The sequence below is a fragment of the Hemiscyllium ocellatum genome, chromosome 14 (assembly GCF_020745735.1).
Source record: "Hemiscyllium ocellatum isolate sHemOce1 chromosome 14, sHemOce1.pat.X.cur, whole genome shotgun sequence".
Classification (NCBI taxonomy): Eukaryota; Metazoa; Chordata; class Chondrichthyes; order Orectolobiformes; family Hemiscylliidae; genus Hemiscyllium; species Hemiscyllium ocellatum.
In genome coordinates, this window is record NC_083414.1 from 17,082,302 (window position 1) to 17,101,422 (window position 19,121).

Here is a 19,121-nt window from a genome sequence, read left to right on the forward strand (position 1 = left end):
AAAGGGGTCCAGCAATCACTTCCCTAGCTTCCCACAGAGTTCTAGAGTACACTTGACCAGATCCTGGGGATTTATCCACTTTTATTTGTTTCAAGATATCCAGCACTTCCTCCTCTGTAATATGGACATTTTTCAAGATGTCACTATCAATTTCCCTATATTCTATATCTTCCATATCTTTCTCCGCAGTTAATACTGAAATATTCATTTAGGATTTCAGTCATCTCCTGTGGTTCCACACAGAGATGGCCCCATTGGATCTCTTTGAATTCTCCTTAACCTTAATTGCCAAAGCTATCCCATGTTCCCTCTTTGCCCTTCTGATTTCCTTCGTAAGTGTACTCCTACACCTCCTGCACTCCTGAAGGGATTCACTTGATCCCCGCTGTCTATACCTGACATATACTTCTTTCTCTTGACTAGAGCCTTAATATTTCTAGTTGTTCAGCATTCCTTACTCCTACCAGCCTTTCCCTTCACACTAATAGGAACATGCTGTCCCTCAAATCTTGTTACCTTGCTTTTGAAAGCCTCCCATTTGCCAGATGTGCCTTTATCTGTCAACAGCTTCCCCCAATCAACGTTTGAAAGTTTGTGTCGAATACCATCAAAATTGGCCAACCCCAATTTAGAACTTCCACTTGTGGACCAGCCTATCCTTTTCCATAGCCATTTTAAAATTAATGGAATTATGGTTACTGGTCCCAAAGTGCTCTCCCACTAACATTGCCTTATTTCCCAAGAGAAGGTTGAGTTTAACCTTGATGCTGACAGAGACAGCATATGTAGGCCGGAGAGTTAACACCTCCCCAGATTACAGAGAAAAAACAACTTACAGGTTTCTCTTATGCTACTGGGGACCTCTCTGCTTCCTGTTGGCCAACAGGGAGGTTGGATTCAGTGTGATTTCTTGTCAGTTCATCCTTTTTTGGGACTGATTGGCCCAGGGATCAGGAGGTTCCACATCCTGGGGCGTGTACCATTTTATACCTATTCTGAGCAGGGAGTTTGACACTTTCTGACTCCCCACTCACAACGTATGCTGGTAGCACTGAACTGTAAAATCCAGGCCATTATGTTGAAACAAGTTTTTCGTGTTTATGATCCACATGACAAGTTTTGCAATGCTTGCCAAGAACCTGGTGAAGCAGAATTATTTTCCCCGTGCTCTCCAGCGATAAATCAGATTCATTAACTTGAAACAACATTTTAAACATCAGATTTTTGAAAAAAGAGTTTCTTACGTGGGCAAGGGTGGACTCTTGTTCGTCATCCTGTGAAGGAGATAGTGCAAGGGTTCCATTCTATAGAGAAGACATCAGAAAGTTACAACAAAATCGTGAACATTGGGAACACTTACCCTTTTACAGCTAAATCTAGCACACTTTCCAAAACATGTTCCTTTTTTTAATCTGTTCCATGGCCAAAGAGAGAAGATGGGAAACCTGCTCCCGGGTGACTACATTTACCCCATTATCTAATGCTACGGGCAATTTAGCATGGCCAATTCACTTGACCCGCACATCTTTGGACTGTGGGAGGAAACCGGAGCACCCGGAGGAAACCCACGCAGACACGGGGAGAACGTGCAAATTCCACGCAGTCAGTCGCCTGAGTCGGGAATTGAACCTGGGTCTCAGGCGCTTTGAAGCAGCAGTGCTAACCACTGTGCCACCGTGCCGCCCACGAAACTGAGAATTATGCCCCAAGACCAACGAGCCAACTTTTAAAAGGGTAAAAGGGTAAAGTGTTCCTGTGGTCCTCAGGAAGTACATGATGGTGAAAGGAAGAGAAAACAAACAGAAAGAACATAAAGATTATCATTTCCCCATGTCATACTATCATGTGTTGCAATGAGCTGCTTCTGAAGTACAATAATCATGTTTGAGCTACACGCATGTCAAATCTGCCTTGTATCTTTGGTACTAGGTTGATAGGGGACTTCTCAACCATAACCTCCTCCACCTTACAATGAAAAGTAACTGACAAATCAACATAAGATAGTGTGTTCACTACATTTCAACTAAAGTGGAACATGGCCCACACATGTTTTGTGTGCTGAGTATTTGTGGGATTTCAATATCTCTCCGTTTCCCCACACCCCCCCCCCATCCCAAAAATGAATGGGTGAGTTTTGGTGAAAAGTTAAAGTTTTAAAAAATATGAATCCTTAGTCTATTTCCCATATTAACAGAGGTGGATCATGGGGGATTGTAGATCCTGGTGATCCCAGGAGGGAGGTTAGCAATTCAGACAACACAGCGTTAATTTCAAAATACCAGATACTGACAAAAAAGAAGTGGCCAGTTAATTTGTTCTTGGTGATGGTTCAGCGAAGAAATGTTGGCTCCTTGTATTTTGTTGCTCAAGGGCTGAACGGCCTCCTCTTGTACTGTGTTTCTATGGATAGTTTCTTATTCTTCACACTCATTTAAACAAGTGGAGCAAGAAGGATGGGCCATCCTTTACTTTTTCATTTAAGGACAATATCCTGCACGTTGCAGGACTGCCTCAGAAGTGAGTTGAAATGTCAGGTATGATTATACACTGAAGTTAAACTTGAATCTATGACCATCAGATACCAACTGAGTTGAACCATCTGACAGTGATCATCGGTTAAATTTCCTTAAATTATCTTTTTATCATGGACCCTGTCTGGCTTTGGCTTAGCACTTCTCTCTTGATTGATTGGATGACAACTGAACCGTTCACTCTATGGTCTACTCAGGTAACTACATGTCAAAGTTACTAATAGTTCCATAGCATATTTTTTTTGGAGATTGAGTGAATCCATTTTGGACTGGTGTTATTATAATGGTTGAAATGCAGTATTAATGGGGCACATTTTAAACTTCATGGCATGGTCAGGAATTTGCATACTGTGCAAGTGCTGGATTTTCAGTCCATTCCTGCAAATGGACTGAAAATCAGACTAATTCTACAAGTGGTCAGATGTGATGATACACTTCACCAGTTTATCAACATGTTGTGAAAATGAAAAATTGCTCCACTGTTTTTTGGGATAAGATCTAGCCATTGCAATAGTTGGAAATTGAATCACATCAGTACTTATCCGTCTGAAAGAATTTTCCTTTCTTAATTTATATAGCCTTTTCTTATTGACCAAGCCATGATATGTTCTACTTGAATTCTGTGCCCAACCCGTTACTTCATGGAAGCCAGCAAGAAGAAGGGGGAGCAAATGAGCAATCATATAGATAATAATCAAGCAGATCATGGCACAATTCCCACAATTTACATTTCAGCATCTCGACTGATGTTAACTGCACGCTGCACTGTGGGGTCCCTTTGCTCTTCACTAACATTACATTCTACATGGTTTATTTATGTTTGCTAATCCCCCGATGCATAATCTCTATCCTACTGGGATGACATTTCAGCAGTTCCAGCTGTTCATGAACATTTTTCTGTACAACATTACTCTCTCTCTCTGACCATATGTATTCCTAAACCAGAAGCCTCTCTATGGGTGAATCTGCACTATATCGCATATTAGAAATCTGTCCGGTATTCTATTGTGAGAGGTGCAGGAAGGTATAAGAAAAGAATTATTCTCAGTAATCACACGCCTTCCCTGAAATTTGTTCATTGTACTCAAGAGTGTCCAGCATTAACCTAGTTATACCCTGGTAAATAAAAATGTAGAGTCATGTAACAATAAAACATTTAAATATAAAAGTGACTAACCATGTAAAATGCCTGATCAGTCGATGGGTTATTTTTCATCATACAGTATAGAACAGCATCGTGTACAGTGGTAAAGATCTGGGATTTGCTGATGTTTTTCCCAAAGAATCCTCCTTGTTCAAACTGCTGAATAATAACCCCTGAAAGAAGTGAAATTCAGTTAGGATCAACAGGTGATCTGGAATTATTCTATGTACATATATTACTAAATATCTCATCTTATGTGATGTGGGTGATACTGGTAAGGTTAGCATTTGTTGGGCATTCCTACTTTCTTAGAACTGGGTGGTATGACGGTCAGTGCTGCCTCAGTTCCAAGGACTTGGGTTTGATTCTTCCTTCAGGTGACTGTCTGTGTGGAGTTGTACAATCTCCCCGTGTTTGCGTGGGTTTCCTCTAGGTGCTCCGGTTTCCTCCCACAATCCAAAGATATGCAGGTTAGGTGGATTGGCCATGCTAAATTTCCCATAGTGTTTAAGGATGTGCAGGTGGATTAGCCATGGGAGATGCAGGGTTACAGGGATAGAGTGGGACTGTGTGGGATGCTCTTCAGAGGGTCGGTGTGGACTTGATGGGTCAAATGGCCTGCTTTTACACTGTAGTGGTACTATGATGCTACTTCAGATGAATGGCTTGTTAGGCTGCTGCAGACGTTAGTTTGAGTCAACATTGTACCATGAATCTGGAGTCACAGAGCAGAATAATTGAAGTTCCCTTTGAGTGCTGACAGGCTGAGATCCATAAAACTACAACCAATTGAACCTAGGAGATTATTGGACAGTTAGATTATTAAGATGACTGTTCCATCAGGAAACAGATTGAATTGGATGCAGTGCTTGTTTTATTGATAGCTTGATTTTCATCTCATTGAAATCAATGAGGTTTATTGAAAAATTGTATCATGATTTTCCACCTGACATAATCAGTTTACCATTGGCAGATTAGGTTAAAATGATCCCATGTCTTATTTCCACATTCAGCCTCCTACTTACTAGTTAAGTCAGCAAGCCTTCAACCAGTGTTATAAAAAGAAAAGTGTGGGTTGAATGGAAGGCAAAATCTGTCATATTTTATCCTTAAAGTCCCAGATCACGCAGCAACAGGGCCACGGTATTGTGTTAGACAAACAAATTCATTCTATTTAAAATGGTGCATTCTACTTACAGTGACAACCTGATAAGTAAACGTCAACCTCAATCTCTTTATAATCCCGGAAAATCTGGAATATAAAAGCATCGAGTTGCAAGGCCAGTTAATGATGTGCTCACTAAAGCATGGAGGCTTTTATGCGGTAATATAAAGCTTGAAGATCAGGAAGTTGTGCTAAACTAATATCAAACACTAATTCAGCCTAATGCAAGCACAAGAACTGCACACTTTCCCTTCAGCCACCCCACCCTCTCCTCAACATCCAAAACATTCCTCTAAGTAAAGCAGCAAATTACCCACACTTCTATCAATTTTACACTGTATTTGCTGCTCACCGTGCTTTCTTCTCTACATTGGGAAGACCAAACACAGACTAGGTTCAATGGGCCCGACTGAAAATGTGGCGTTGTGTTGGAAATGACCCAAGTGTGGGAAATATTGGGCAGGCATAAAGGAACATTAAAAAAAAGAGCAACGGTCAGCCATCAGCCCTTTGCACCTGCTCCCCCGCTCAATGAGATCACACTGATTTACTTCAAACATCCTTACCCCTGTATCCCTTGGTGTTTTTAATATGTAAAAATCTATCAATCTATTTTGACATACTCAATGATGAAGACTGCACAGTCCTCTGGAGCAGGGAGTTACATCCTTCTGCATCCACATATATACAGTGAAGTCTTCTGGAGAGAGGATTGTTACAACAACCTACGTGACTACTATCCAAGAAGAACACGATCAAAGTAGTTTTGTCTTAGTAAAAGAAAGCAGTGAAAGATGGAGACATAGAAATGCAAAGAATGCAGGTCGTCAACATGGGTTGTATGGGCACGTTAAATAAATGTGGACTTACTGTATTATGAGATACTCAGCAAGAGTAGCAACCAAACCAAACAGTCAAGCTTTAAAATAGAATTAGGAATGTGTCATAAGTACACAGTGCTGAATCACCTCACGAACATTTGCTAGGGTATTTGCACAGGGGTTTCTTTTATCAACTGAACTATAAACACATTTACATTTTTTTTGGATAGACACCAAACATTTCACTTCAGTGAAAGATTTCAACTGTGTGATCAGAATGGGAGAGACAAACAGGTGCAGCAAAGAGCAAGGGATTCAGCATATAACCGAAAGGAGTGCCAGAGTGTGGGTTCAAACCGTGGCTTGAGCTGATGAATATAATGGGGGGGGGAGGCAGGGCGAGTACTTAATGAATGTTATATACCTTGATTGGTACGGGTGGAACTATAGGTAGAGGATTCTATGGGCCAGACTTACCAGGCCACTAACAAGTGAGAAAAATCAGATTAAGGGCAGCACGGTGGCACAGTGGTTAGCACTGCTGCCTCACAGCGCCAGGGACCTGGGTTCAATTCCCGCCTCAGGCGACTGACTGTGTGGAGTTTGCACATTCTCCCCGTGTCTGCGTGGGTTTCCTCCGGGTGCTCCGGTTTCCTCCCACAGTCCAAAGATGTGCGGGTCAGGTGAATTGGCCGTGCTAAATTGCCTGTAGTGTTAGGTAAGGGGTATATGTAGGGGTATGGGTGGGTTGCGCTTCGGCGGGTCGGTGTGGACTTGTTGGGCCGAAGGGCCTGTTTCCACACTGTAAGTCTAATCTAAGTCTAATCTAATCTAATGTGGCAGTGCTACTGGCAAAGATGTAGGTCATCTTCTGGTCTGGCTGATTATCTTTAATAATTTGCTTTGAACTAAGAATCCAGAATCCATATGACCTAGGCAGTTTCCAAGTAAAACTTGATCGCTTCAATAAGAATTAAAGTAAAGCCTTGTGAGCTGACTAGGTCAATCATCATTCATGCAAATTCCATGATCAAACCAAATAGTGAGAACTTCATTGTTGAGTGCTTCCAGCTTTTTGTATTATGTTATATTTTGGCTCCAACAGGATTATTGCCCAATTCTGTATTCACAGTTTAGGAAAGATATACGTAGGCTTTGCAAAGATGACAGAAGAAATCTCATGGAATAGTTCCATGAATGAGGAATTAGAGTGATGAAGCTGGCATGGATGTCTTTGGAGCAGAGATGACTAAGAGAAGGTTTGATTGAGGTGTTTAATATATTGAAGATTTTAGATGGAGGAACTGAAGAGAAACTGTTGAAGGCTGAAGGATGACTAACTAGTGAACATAGATTTAGGGTAGCTGTCAAAGGAAGCAAGGATGGCATGAAGTAAAATTATTTTACACAATGAATGGTTAGGATCTGGAACACTCGGTGTGATGAGGTGTTAGAAACAGATTCAATAGTATCATTCTAAAGGGGATCAAACACATTCTTTAAAAAAAAAGAAAATGTTTGCAGGGATAAGAGGAAGAAACTCAATGTGGGGCCAACTCGATTGCTCTTTGAAAATTCCAGTGCAAATTTGATGGGCACAATAACTTTCTTTGCTTCTGTACTATTTTCTGAAACTAAAGAGTCAGTTAGCACAGTTGGCTGAATGGCTGATTTGCAGTGCAGACTGACGACAACAGTGCGGGTTCAAGTCCCACACTGGTTGAGGTTACCATAAAGGTCCTGCCTTACTCCTTACCTGAGGCATCAGGTTTAACTTCCCACCAACTATCCCTAATGAGAGGGCAGGAGGTGATAACATTATCTTTCATCCCCTAAAATTGCTTTGATTATTTCCACAGGACAAAAGATATTTGTATGAGGTAGAAACCACGGTTTCAAAAGGGGAAACTTGGCTTTATCAACATTTTTGCTTTAACATTTGGAAACACTTGATCCTAAATTATACAAAAAAAAGGTCAATGTCTATGACTTGACTCACTTAGAAATTCCCTCCAGAAGTCAAGCATGTTCTTCAAAAATATTTTGGTGGAGATTATTTTTTTCTGGCAAGTTTTTTTAAAAGTTGTTTTCATACTCTTTCGTAGTTTCACTCTCTATGGAGCCTCAGTTTAATTCCTGTACTAGGACCGGGGAGATTGGTACCTCACTGTCTAACAAGCCAGGCAGATTTCTGCACCAAGCAATACTGTTAAGTGTAGCAAAGTGAATATAGACTGCATGTTCTAAGCAGAGAAGCTAACTTTACAGGATAGCTCACCTTTATCTCACCTCAACGCAGTGCGTCAACCCTGTTGCGTAATAGCATGTCCTGCACATGATTGATTTTCTATTCAATTTATCTTTAGCAGTATCAGACTTAATACCATTACTGGCCTTATAAAATGCAACCCAGCAGAAATTGGATTCAGATGGCACAAATACAGTTCACTTCTGGTCCTTAGAGTTATCTAAGTTAAATCTCAGCCCCAGGCGGAAATCATCATTCTTGAAACAGACAGATGTGGGTGATGGAATGAAAGGCTTTTGCCCGAAACGTCGATTTTCCTGCTCCTCGGATTCTGCCTGACCTGCTGTGCTTTCCCAGCACCACTCTAGTCTATTCCTGAAAAAGAGTTATATCGGAAACGTAGGACTTCTCCACCTCCTGATGCTGCCTGGTTTGCTGTGTTCTTCCAACCTCCTGCTTGTCTACTTTGGATTCCAGCACCTGTAGCTTTTTTAACTCTAACCTCATTGTCTAGGCAAGCATGACATGAACCCACATTATGCCATCTAAGCACTTTGGTCTCCCAAGGAGCTGTGCAATTCTACCTGAGTGGCAAATTATTTTGCAAAGTTGGTACTTTTCAAAATCTAAGAAATAAAAAGAAAAGTGAGAACAAATTTTATACTGCAACTTGTTCCAACTTTAACTTTTCTTAAAGGTATAGTAATTTATTTATTTATTCTATTTTAATGCGTTTTAAAAAGCCAGAAGTTGCAACAATACCAAAAAGCTGCTGCTGCTGTGATGCCTTGCCCTATTGTTCACTGATTATTACCCTGAGAGGTTGGAGACGACATGCTGGATCTGAACGGTTAGAGGTCTCATCGATCATTCATATGGTTCCCCAAGAAACCGCAAGATTGTCCATCAAGAGGCCTGACAAAGTTCCGTGAATGATTGCCCACAGTATAGATCAATACTGTGGCTTGAATCAGGACCAACAGCATAAATGTCTAATCATTCCCCATGTTGGATTTACCAGTCTGTATCTGGAAATGCACCTCTCAGTACTTTTTGCTTGACTTGTGATCAAGATGAGCAGTGTGCCTATCAGTTTACTCCTCCACAGTGCAGTTTGTCAGTGTGTCACAGCTTTGCTGGGGAAAGACTTTCAACATGGTTTAAATTCTGATGGTACTATGGACAGTGCTGTGGATTAGAATTGTGGTCTTTCACCTTAGGGACTGAGGTTTTAACTCTAGATAGCTCTAAGAACCATAAGTGAATTGTGTTTGTGCCGTCTGAATCCATTTTCTAATGGGTTCTGTTTTATAATGCCATTACTCGCCTCAAGTTTGACATTGTTAAATATGGATTGAACAGAAGATTAATCATGTGCAAGACATGTTATTATGTGAAAGGGTGGAAGCACTTTATTGAGGTGAGATAAAGGGAGCTGTAAAGTTAGCTTCTCTGCTTCGAACATGCAGTTTATAATCACCTTGCTGCACTTGACACGATTGCTTGGTGCAGCAATCTGGTGTCAAAAGTGAAAATTAACATTTCTTGTTTAGGCATCTCTTATTTTGTTGAGTATAAAGTTCACAATTAGAGTCAAAATAGAATGAAGTTGAGGCTTGTCTTACATTTCTCAAAATCTTGATGCAGACGCTATCCACAAAGTTGACAGGACTAAAGTCAAGTATGAGGGAATGAACATCGGGTTTTTGAAGACCAAGAGACTCCAGGCTGAGCTCCTCCGGCTTTTTGCTCACTTTTGATGGCGAGTCAAAGTCCGAATTTATTTCCAAGCTGATGGAATTGTCGTTACCAATATTCTCAGTGATGGTGGCTGGGCCATCAGTTCCTGATTCAAAGATTTTCTGTTGCTGGAGAGAGGTTGATATTTTCTGTTTAAAATATTGTTATAATGTGCAACATCTAATAGTATATTCAATATTTCACAGTCATAATAACATAGCGTGACAGGAAGGAGTGAAGAAATGTCTGCTTTTCCACCCCAACCATTTCCAGTGTCTATATACTGGTAAACTACAGACTCATTTCCCCCTGTATTTAACTTTTGTGCCTCGGGGGAGGTGGTGGCCTTGTGGTATTATTGTTGACTTGGTAATCCAGAGACCCAGATAATATTCTGGAGACCTGGGTTCAAATCACACCATGTCAAATGTGCATTCAGTAAAAATCTGGGAAGTAAGGGTCTGACGGTGACCATGAATTCATTATTGAATGTTGGAAAACTCCATCTGGTTCACTAATGTCATTAAGGGGAGAGAAATGCTATTCTTACCTGATTTGGCCTATATATGACTCCTAACCCACAGTAGTGTGGTTGACTCTTAACTGCCCTCTGGGCAATTAGAGAAAGGCAATAAGTGCTCGCTTAGTTAGCAGCACCCTCATCCCAGAAATGAATGTAAAAGAATGAGAAGTTTTTCAGAACTTTATAAAAAAAACGTTGCTGGATGAATCCTCAAACCATAGTTTCATATTATTAACATCAACAGGCCACTCTATAGTGTGCCTTACCTTGCAGAAAATACTCATGATTACACTCCTTTTGTAATGAGCACTGTATTCAAAGCCTGATAGCACTGGTTATGAGATGCATGGTTTCCTTTGGTCCTGTAATATTTCTATATGAATGTGGAGCATTATCCAAGTTGTTTAGAGAAAATCTATAACTAGTGTGTTTCCATTCAATGACTCATGCATGTGATGTCTTATACTGATAAAGGCAGTCACAAGCCATTCCCGGTCCTGCCTAGCTTTGAAGAACATGACAGTAAAAACAGGTATGCTTCTCCAAAGTGTTCAAGGACAAAGTCCTATGAGGGAGATAATCTAATACTATTTAAATAGAAGAAAAAAATGAGAAGTGACTTGGAGAAAGAGAGAGAACTATTGGTTTATTGTAATTTAGTGGAATGTTTCTACCTTTTGCTCTTTCTTGGCTTTTTTCTTATCCTTCTTTTCCTGCTTTTTCAATTTGTTCTTAAGTGCCACGATTCTTTTCTTCTTTTTCAAAATGAGTTTACTGACATTAATTCCAGTCTGCAAACCAAAGGAAAAATGGATTATGAAGACTGCATTGCTGTCATGAGGTGTTAACACAGATTACAAATTGTCATTTGATAGTACAGAGCTTGAGATTTTCTGATTTTCTGAAAAATAATGGATTTCAATGAAGCTTAGTGTTTTTAGGAGAATTCCTAATAATTGTCAATATGAAGTGAAAACACCTACTTTATACTGTACAAGAATGGGACTGCCATAGTATTAAGAGATTAGATGGAGAGGAATTTGTTAAGTGTGTATAAGAACATTTTCTGATTCAGTATGTGGATGTACGTACGAGAGAAGGCACAAACCTTCACCTACTCTTCAGAAATAAGCTGAAAAATGTGTTGCTGGAAAAGTGCAGCAGGTCAGGCAGCATCCAAGGAGCAGGAGAATCGATATTTCGGGCATAAGCCCTTCTTCAAGAATGAGGAGGGTGTGCCAAGCAGGCTAAGATAAAAGGTAGGGAGGAGGGACTTGGGGGAGGGGCGTTGGGAATGCGATAGGTGGAAGGAGGTTAAGGTGAGGGTGATAGACCGGAGAGAGGGTGGGTGCAGAGAGGTCGGGAAGAACTTTGCAGGTCAAGAAGGCGGTGCTGAGTTCGAGGATTGGGACTGAGATAAGGTGGGGGGAGGGGAAATGAGGAAGCTGGAGAAATCTGCATTCATCCCTCGTGGTTGGAGGATTCCTAGGCAGAAGATGAGGCGCTCTTCCTCCAGGCATCGTGTTGCCATGGTCTGGCGATGGAGGAGGCCAAGGACCTGCATGTCCTGGGTGGAGTGGGAGGGGCAGTTAAAGTGTTCAGCCATGGGGTGGTTGGGTTGGTTGGTGCAGGTGTTCCAGAGGCGTTCTCTGAAACGTTCCGCAAGTAGGCGGCCTGTCTCCCCAATATAGAGGAGGCCACATCGGGTGCAGTGGATGCAGTAAATGATGTGTGTGGAGGTGCAGGTGAATTTGTGGCAGATATGGAAGGATCCCTTGAGGCCTTGGAGGGAAGTAAGGGGGGAGGTGTGGGCGCAAGTTTTGCATTTCTTGCAGTTGCAGGGGAAGGTGCCGGGAGTGGAGGTTGGGTTAGTTGAGGGTGTGGACCTGACGAGGGAGTCACGGAGGGAATGGTCTTTTCAGAACACTGATAGGGGAGGGAGGGAAATATATCTCTGGTGGTGGGGTCCGTTTGGAGGTGGCGGAAATGACAATGGATGATACGATGTATGTGGAGGTTGGTCGGGTGGTAGGTGAGGACCAGTGTGATTCTGTCCTGGTGGTGATTGGAGGGACGGGGCTCAAGGGCGGAGGAGCGGGTAGTGGAGGAGATGCGGTGGAGGGCATCGTTGATCACGTCTTTGAAGAAGGAGACCAACTGGGTTGTACGGTATTGGAACTGGCCCTCCTGGGAGCAGATGGGGGGGGAGACGAAGGAATTGGGAGTATGGGATGGCGTTTTTACAGGGGGCAGGGCGGGTGGAGGTGTAGTCGAGGTAGCTGTGGGAGTCGGTCGGTTTATAGTAAATGTCCGTGTTGATTTGGTCGCCCGAGATAGAAATGGAACGGTGTAGGAAGGGGAGGGAGGAGTCTGAGACGGTCCAGGTAAATTTGAGGTCGGGGTGGAAGGTGTTAGTAAAGTGGATGAACTTTTCAACCTCCTCGTGGGAGCACGAGGCAGCGCCGATACAGTCATCGATGTAGTGGAGGAAAAGGTAGGGGGTGGTGCCAATGTAGCTGCGGAAGATGGACTGTTCCACATATCCTACGAAGAGACAGACATAGTTGGGACCCATGCGGGTGCCCATGGCTACTCCTTTGGTTTGGAGGAAGTGGGAGAGTTGGAAGGAGAAGTTGTTCAGGGTGAGGACCAGTTCAGTCAGTCGAAGGAGGGTGTCAGTGGAAGAGTACTGGTTAATATGGCGGGAAAGGAAGAGCGGAGGGCTTTGAGTCCTTCATGATGGGGGATGGAGGTGTACAGGGACTGGATGTCCATGGTGAAGATAAGACTTTGGGGACCAGGGAAGGGAAAATCATGGAGGAGATGGAGGGCATGGGTGGTGTCCTAAATGTAGGTGGGGAGCTCTTGGACTAAGGGGGACAGGACCGTGTTGAGGTATGCAAAGATGAGTTCTGTGGGGCAGGAGCAGGCTGAGACAATGGGTTGGCCGGGGCAGTCAGGTTTGTGGATTTTGGGCAGGAGATAGAAACGGGCGGTGTGGGGTTGTGGGACTATCAGGTTGGAGACGTTGGATGAGAGATCCCCTGAGGTGATGAGGTTAAGGATGGTCTGGGAGATGATGGTTTGGTGGTGGGAGGTGGGGTCGTGGTCAAGGGGGCAGTAGGAGGAGGTGTCCGCGAACTGGCGTTTAGCCTTAGCGGTGTAAAGGTCGGTGCGCCAAACTACTACCACGCCTCCCTTGTCTGCTGGTTTGGTAATGAGGTTGGGGTTGGAATGGAGGGAGTGGAGAGCTGCACGTTGTGATGGTGAGAGGTTGGAGTGGGTGAGAAGGATGAACAGGTTGATGCGGTCAATGTCGCAGCGGCAGTTGGCTATGAAGAGATCGAGGGTCGGTAAGAGGCCAGCACGAAGTGTCCTGTTGGATGGGGTGTGTTGGAGGCAGGAGAAGGGGTCGTCAGAGGGTGGGCGAGAATCCTGGTTGAAGAAGTAGGTGCGGAGGTGAAGGCGGTGGAAGAAAGCCAGCACGTGGTGTCCAGTTGGATGGGGTGTGTTGGAGGCAGGAGAAAGCCAGCACAGGGTGTCCAGTTGGATGGGGTGTATTGGAGGCGGGAGAAAGCCAGCACGGGGTGTCCAGTTGGATGGGGTGTATTGGAGGCGGGAGAAAGCCAGCACTGGGTGTCCAGTTGGATGGGGTGTATTGGAGGCGGGAGAAAGCCAGCACAGGGTGTCCAGTTGGATGGGATGTGTACAATACAAATAAAACAGGCTTGTGATAGATAGTATTGAAGAACCCCCTGGCCAATTCTCAACTCGGATATCATGCAGAGTGAGCTTAGTGGACTGCTCCATTTCAATGATGAATTCAAGGATGAGCACAAGATTGGAATGTTTAAGGGATAAATGGTTAGGTGTCATTGCATCCAAGACACGTTTCTTATGGTACCCAACAATATATTTGAGAGAACTGGGCCTAGCAGCGTTTCCATAGCAACACCATCTTTTTGGGCATGGTGTTGTTTGATCTGAACAAAACTGTACAAGTTGCTGAGTTCATGCATTGAATGCACACTAATTCACACAATGGTGGCAGGTCTAGATTGCCATGATATGATGCTGCAGTGCAAACGTCTACAGCTTCCTTTAGTGGGGTTAGAGCAATAGGGAACGGACCATTCTTGAAAGCAATTTCCAAACTTTTTTCTGGCGATCTTGAGCTGTCCCTCATTTGAGCTGTTGGGTTCTCCTCAGGGCCTAAGTCATACTTTTTTTTGCAGTTGCCTTGAAAGAAATCTACGAGGTCAATCCTCGCTGTCTTGAGCAATGGTTGTTACCTTGTCGTGCAATGACACTGTCAGCCTCATTCCAGCTTCTCAGAGATTGCCTACTCTCATTGGCAAGGTGGAAGAAGCCTGTAACATGGCTGCCATCTGTCATTGTCATTGGTGCCAAGAAGGAACACCCACCTCCTGGAAGCACTTAGCGTCTCTAATTAGGCACAGAGCTCACCTCCTGGCCCATTCGGCAACTTACATTTAAAAACAGGAATGCAGATTTTGGAATTAATCTGAAAGTTAGGTTCCTGACCAAACTGAAAATCTGGCCTTATACATCTCAATTGTTGGCCCAAACCTCTACCTTACTGGTCTAAATAAAATAGCCACTATGCTGTCATACTCACAGATAAAGCCTACATTATCCATTCTTTTCATAATTTTTAACCTGTTTTATTACCCTGCAATTAAAATGAACTTAATTCCACAGAATGCAAAGACCAAAGAATTCTTGTCATCATCCTCTGAACGCTGTATTAACGATTGTCACATCAAAGTTTGGGAGGGGAAGGTTAATCCATTTCTGTCTGAATTGAGTGTTTGGAAAAAGCTATTTGTCTGGATTTGCAGCCAAGTAGAAGCAGAGATTTGTCCTTGTTCTGTTTTTTTTTAGTCAAAGTCAGAGCTTTCTTGCTTTCCATAACCAAAATATTAATGACTGTGGATCCTGAAAATTAATTTTCTTACCATCTGCTTCAGAGCTTCTTCATACAACTCAGCATTGGCAAAGTGCATGGTCGCAGATGACTGGAAAATTTTGATTCCTGGAATTTCTTTTGCCTGAAAAGAAACCAAAATCAGATTGGAGCAGTTTGAAGCCAAATTATAATGACAGAAATTCATCATTTTTAATGTATTCATTCGTTGTGGGCATCACTGGCAAGACCAGCATTTATGTCCCATTGATAATTGCCCTGGAACTGTGTGGCTTCTCAGGTTATTTCAGAGGGTAGTAAAGAGTCAACCATATTGCTGTGGGTCTGGAGTCATGCCAGATTGGGTAAGGATGGTAGATATCCTTCCCTAAAGAACATGAGTGAACCAGATTTTTTGAACAACAAACAACAGTGATTACCAATAGGTTAGATTTTAATTGCAGAGTTTGTTGAGCACACTTTAACCAACTTAATCATATTGGGTACAAATAAGATGAATAGCCAAAGTCTTTTTCTAAGGGTAAGGGAGTCTAAAACTACACAGCAGAGGTTTAAGGTGAGGGGCGAGAGTTTTAAAAAGGACCCGAGGGGCAACTTGTTCACACAGAGGGTGGTGCATGTGTGGAATGAGCTGCCACAGGAAGTGTGTACAATTATAACATGTAAAGATCATTTGGACAGGTACATGGATAAGAAAGGTTTCAAGGGATATGGGCCAAATGCAGGCAAATGGGACTAGTTCAGTTTAGGAAACATGGTCAGCATGGATGAGTTGGGCTGAAGGGTCTGTTCCCCTGCTGTATGACTCTATGACTCTAAACTGTCAGGTAGGTCATGGAGGAAAAAAGGGAATTGTGGCAATAGAGAGGAAAGTTAGAGAAAGTGGTGGGGAGAAAATTCTGGCAGAATAAATCTAGATTTCTCATGTGGGTTCCAAAGGTGTATTCCTGCTCCCTGAGTCCCACCTGAGTGGCGCTCCTCATCTTGGCCGCTAGCTTTTATTGAGCAGTCTGCCTATGGTGGGCACTGCATTTTGAATTTACTAACAGCATGGGACCTTTGTTTGCAAGTACTGATGAGGCTGCCGCCCTGGCCCAGTTACAGTTGGTAGTAGATAGAAACTGGTTTGGATGTGGACAGTAATGCTTTGCCCAATGATCTTGACCTTTAGTTCCCTGCAGGTGGGGTTGGTAAAAATCACTCTAAGCAGGGTTAGAAATATCTGCATTGGACCAGAGGTTGGCCAGGTTGTACATTTGCTTGCTGAGGTGGCAGATTTGTTCTCAGATATTTCATCGCTGTGCTAGGTAACATTATCAGTGAGCCTCTGGTGAAGCGTTGGTGGTTTGTCTCGCTTGATATTTATGTATCTTTGGTCTGTTGTGGTGACTGATGTGACTTCCAGCTCTTTTTCTGAGAGATTGGCAAACCGGGTCAAAATCAATGTGTTTGTTGATGCAGTTCTGGTTTGAATACCAGCTCTCTAGGAATTCCCATGATATCTTTGTTTAGCCTGTTCCAGGATGGATGTATTATCACAGTCAAATGGGTGTCCCTCTTTGTGTGGATGGATAATAGTGATAGATGGTCATGTCTTTTGGTGGCTAGTTGGTGCTCATGTATCCTGGTGGCCAGTTTCCTGCCTGTCTATCCAATATAATGTTTGTTACAGTCCTTGCAGGGTATTTTGAATATGATGTTCTGCTGGTTGTTAGTACAGGATCTTTTAAAGTTGGTCATATAGCCCTATGAGCATGCTCTGCTGTTCAGTAGGATCATGACTGATCATCCCACGCAGCTCCCTGTTCCCACTTTCTACCATATATTTGATCCATTTAGGACTACGGATTATCTCTATCTCCTTCTTGAAATCAGTTCATGTTTTGTGGGATGGAATGTCAAAAGGTGATGGTTGAATTTTCCAGTTTTTGATGTGATCATTACCTAGCACTAGAATATTACTTGCCAATTATTTGCTTAAACATAACTGTTGTTATAGTATTGCTAATTTTGGACATGCATGCTTTAGTAACGGAGGAGCTGCAAAGCTGCTGAACATTGTAATCATCAGTAACATCCCAAGTTCTGATCTTGTGATGGAGAAAACATCTCTGATGAAGAAGTTGAAAATCATTTGGGTCTGGTATACTACCTAGATGAACTTCTGCAGTAGTGTCCTGCAGCTGAGATGTTTAAAGTCCAACAGCCGCAACAATCTTTCTTTGTGCATGGTATGATAACAACCTGTGGAAAGTTCCCCCTGAGTTCCATTGACTGTGGTTGCTTGGGTTCAGTGATACCGTACTCATTCAAATACTCAGTCAATCACTTTGGTCTATTCAAAAGTTACTAATATATTTGCTTCCATCAACTTTTCATATTAGCGCATTCCAAATCAAGGCAACTTACTGTGTTAAAAATATAGCTCTTTATGATTAGATTACTTACAGTATGGAAACAGGCCCTTCGGCCCAACAAATCCACAGTGACCCGCCGAAGTGCGACCCACCCAGACCCATTCCCCTACATTTATCCCTTCACCTAACACTATGGGTAATTTAGCACGGCCAATTCACCTAACCTGCACATTTTGTGGGAGGAAGCCCACGCAGACACAGGGAGAATGTGCAAACTCCACACAGTCAGTCACCTGAGGTGGGAATTGAACCCAGGTCTCTGGCACTGTGAGGCAGCAGTGCTAACCACTGTGCTGCCCATTATTTCTCCTGAACATTTTGCCAATTAGCTCAAACATGTGCTGTCTGGTTGCCAATTATCATGCCAACAGAATCAGGTTCTCCCTATCTACTCAACAAATATCGAGTACCCCAATCAGCTCCTCATTTAACCTTTTCCATGAAAGATAATCGTAGCTTCTCTAGTCTCTACATGGAATTGAAATCCTTCGTTCCTTGTACTATTCTAGTGTCTGTTTGGCTGCGATGTTAGGTTTCTTTCAGGACCATCCTATCTACTTGTATGTCGAATTTTGATTTGACTCTGTAAGTGAAGGTGGAAACTGGAGACTAAGAACTATGAAGATAGCATTAATAAAGGGAAGTGTAGGCAGAGAGCAGATGAGTGCAAAAAAACTGGTGGCATGAAATGCATCTACTTTAATGCAAGGAGTATAGTGTGTAAGGCAGATGAACTTAGGGCTTGGATTGGTGCCTGGGAGTACGATGTTATTGCAATCACAGAGACTTGGTTGAAGGAAGGGTATGATGATTGACAATTAAATGTTCCAGGATATAGACGCTTCAGACAGGACAGGGAGGGATGTAAAAGGGGGTGGGGGGGGTTGGAGTTGCATTGCTGGTCAAGGACAATATCACGGCTTTGCAAAAGGAGCACACGATGGAGGTCTTGGGTTGTGAGGCATTATGGTTGGAGCTGAGAAATAAGAAGGGTGCAGTCACACTGTTGGGACTGTATTACAGGCCTCCCAACAGTGAGCGTGAGGTAGAAGAACAAACAGGTAAACAGATTAGTAATAGATGTAGAGGCAAGAGGGTAGTGGTGATGGGAGATTTTAATTTTCCCAACATTGACTGGGATACACTTAACATCAGAGGTCTGGATGGGGTAGAATTTGTAAGAAGTGTCCAGGACAGTTTTCTAGAGCAGTATGTCAATAGTCCGATGAGGGAAGGGGCCATATTGGACCTGGTACTGGGGAACGAGCCAGGACAGGTGGTAGAAGTTGCGGTGGGAGATTTCTTTGGAAACAGTGACCACAATTCTGTAAGTTTTAGAATACTCACAGATAAAGAAGAGAGTGGTCCTAAGGGAAGAGTACGAAACTGGGCCAAGGCCAAATATATCAAAATTAAAATCTGATTGAAGATTTGTAGCTCGGGTATCCGTTGTTGTGGTTCTGCTCGCCGAGCTGGAAGTTTTCATCCCCATCCCCAAACTCCATCAACAGACACATTGACCTGGACACCATATACAAACCACTACAGCTGAAACTGACACCCGGAAACGGCAAGAACATCCAT

The 19,121-nt window shown here is 43.0% G+C and overlaps 1 protein-coding gene across 1 annotated transcript in view; it reads right to left on the reverse strand.

Moving 5' to 3' along the window:
* Window positions 1–1,073: 1,073 nt before the first annotated feature.
* The window catches only part of LOC132822457 (solute carrier family 26 member 6), an 86,665-nt gene continuing 68,617 nt past the window's right edge, over window positions 1,074–19,121 (reverse strand). Inside the window, exons 15-20 of the mRNA XM_060835836.1 lie at window positions 15,152–15,244; window positions 10,847–10,963; window positions 9,535–9,777; window positions 4,873–4,927; window positions 3,709–3,848; window positions 1,074–1,304 (exon numbers count right to left, since the gene is read on the reverse strand). Of these exons, the coding sequence (XP_060691819.1) occupies window positions 1,074–1,304; window positions 3,709–3,848; window positions 4,873–4,927; window positions 9,535–9,777; window positions 10,847–10,963; window positions 15,152–15,244 (879 nt within the window). The remainder of the gene's footprint in view (window positions 1,305–3,708; window positions 3,849–4,872; window positions 4,928–9,534; window positions 9,778–10,846; window positions 10,964–15,151; window positions 15,245–19,121) is intronic.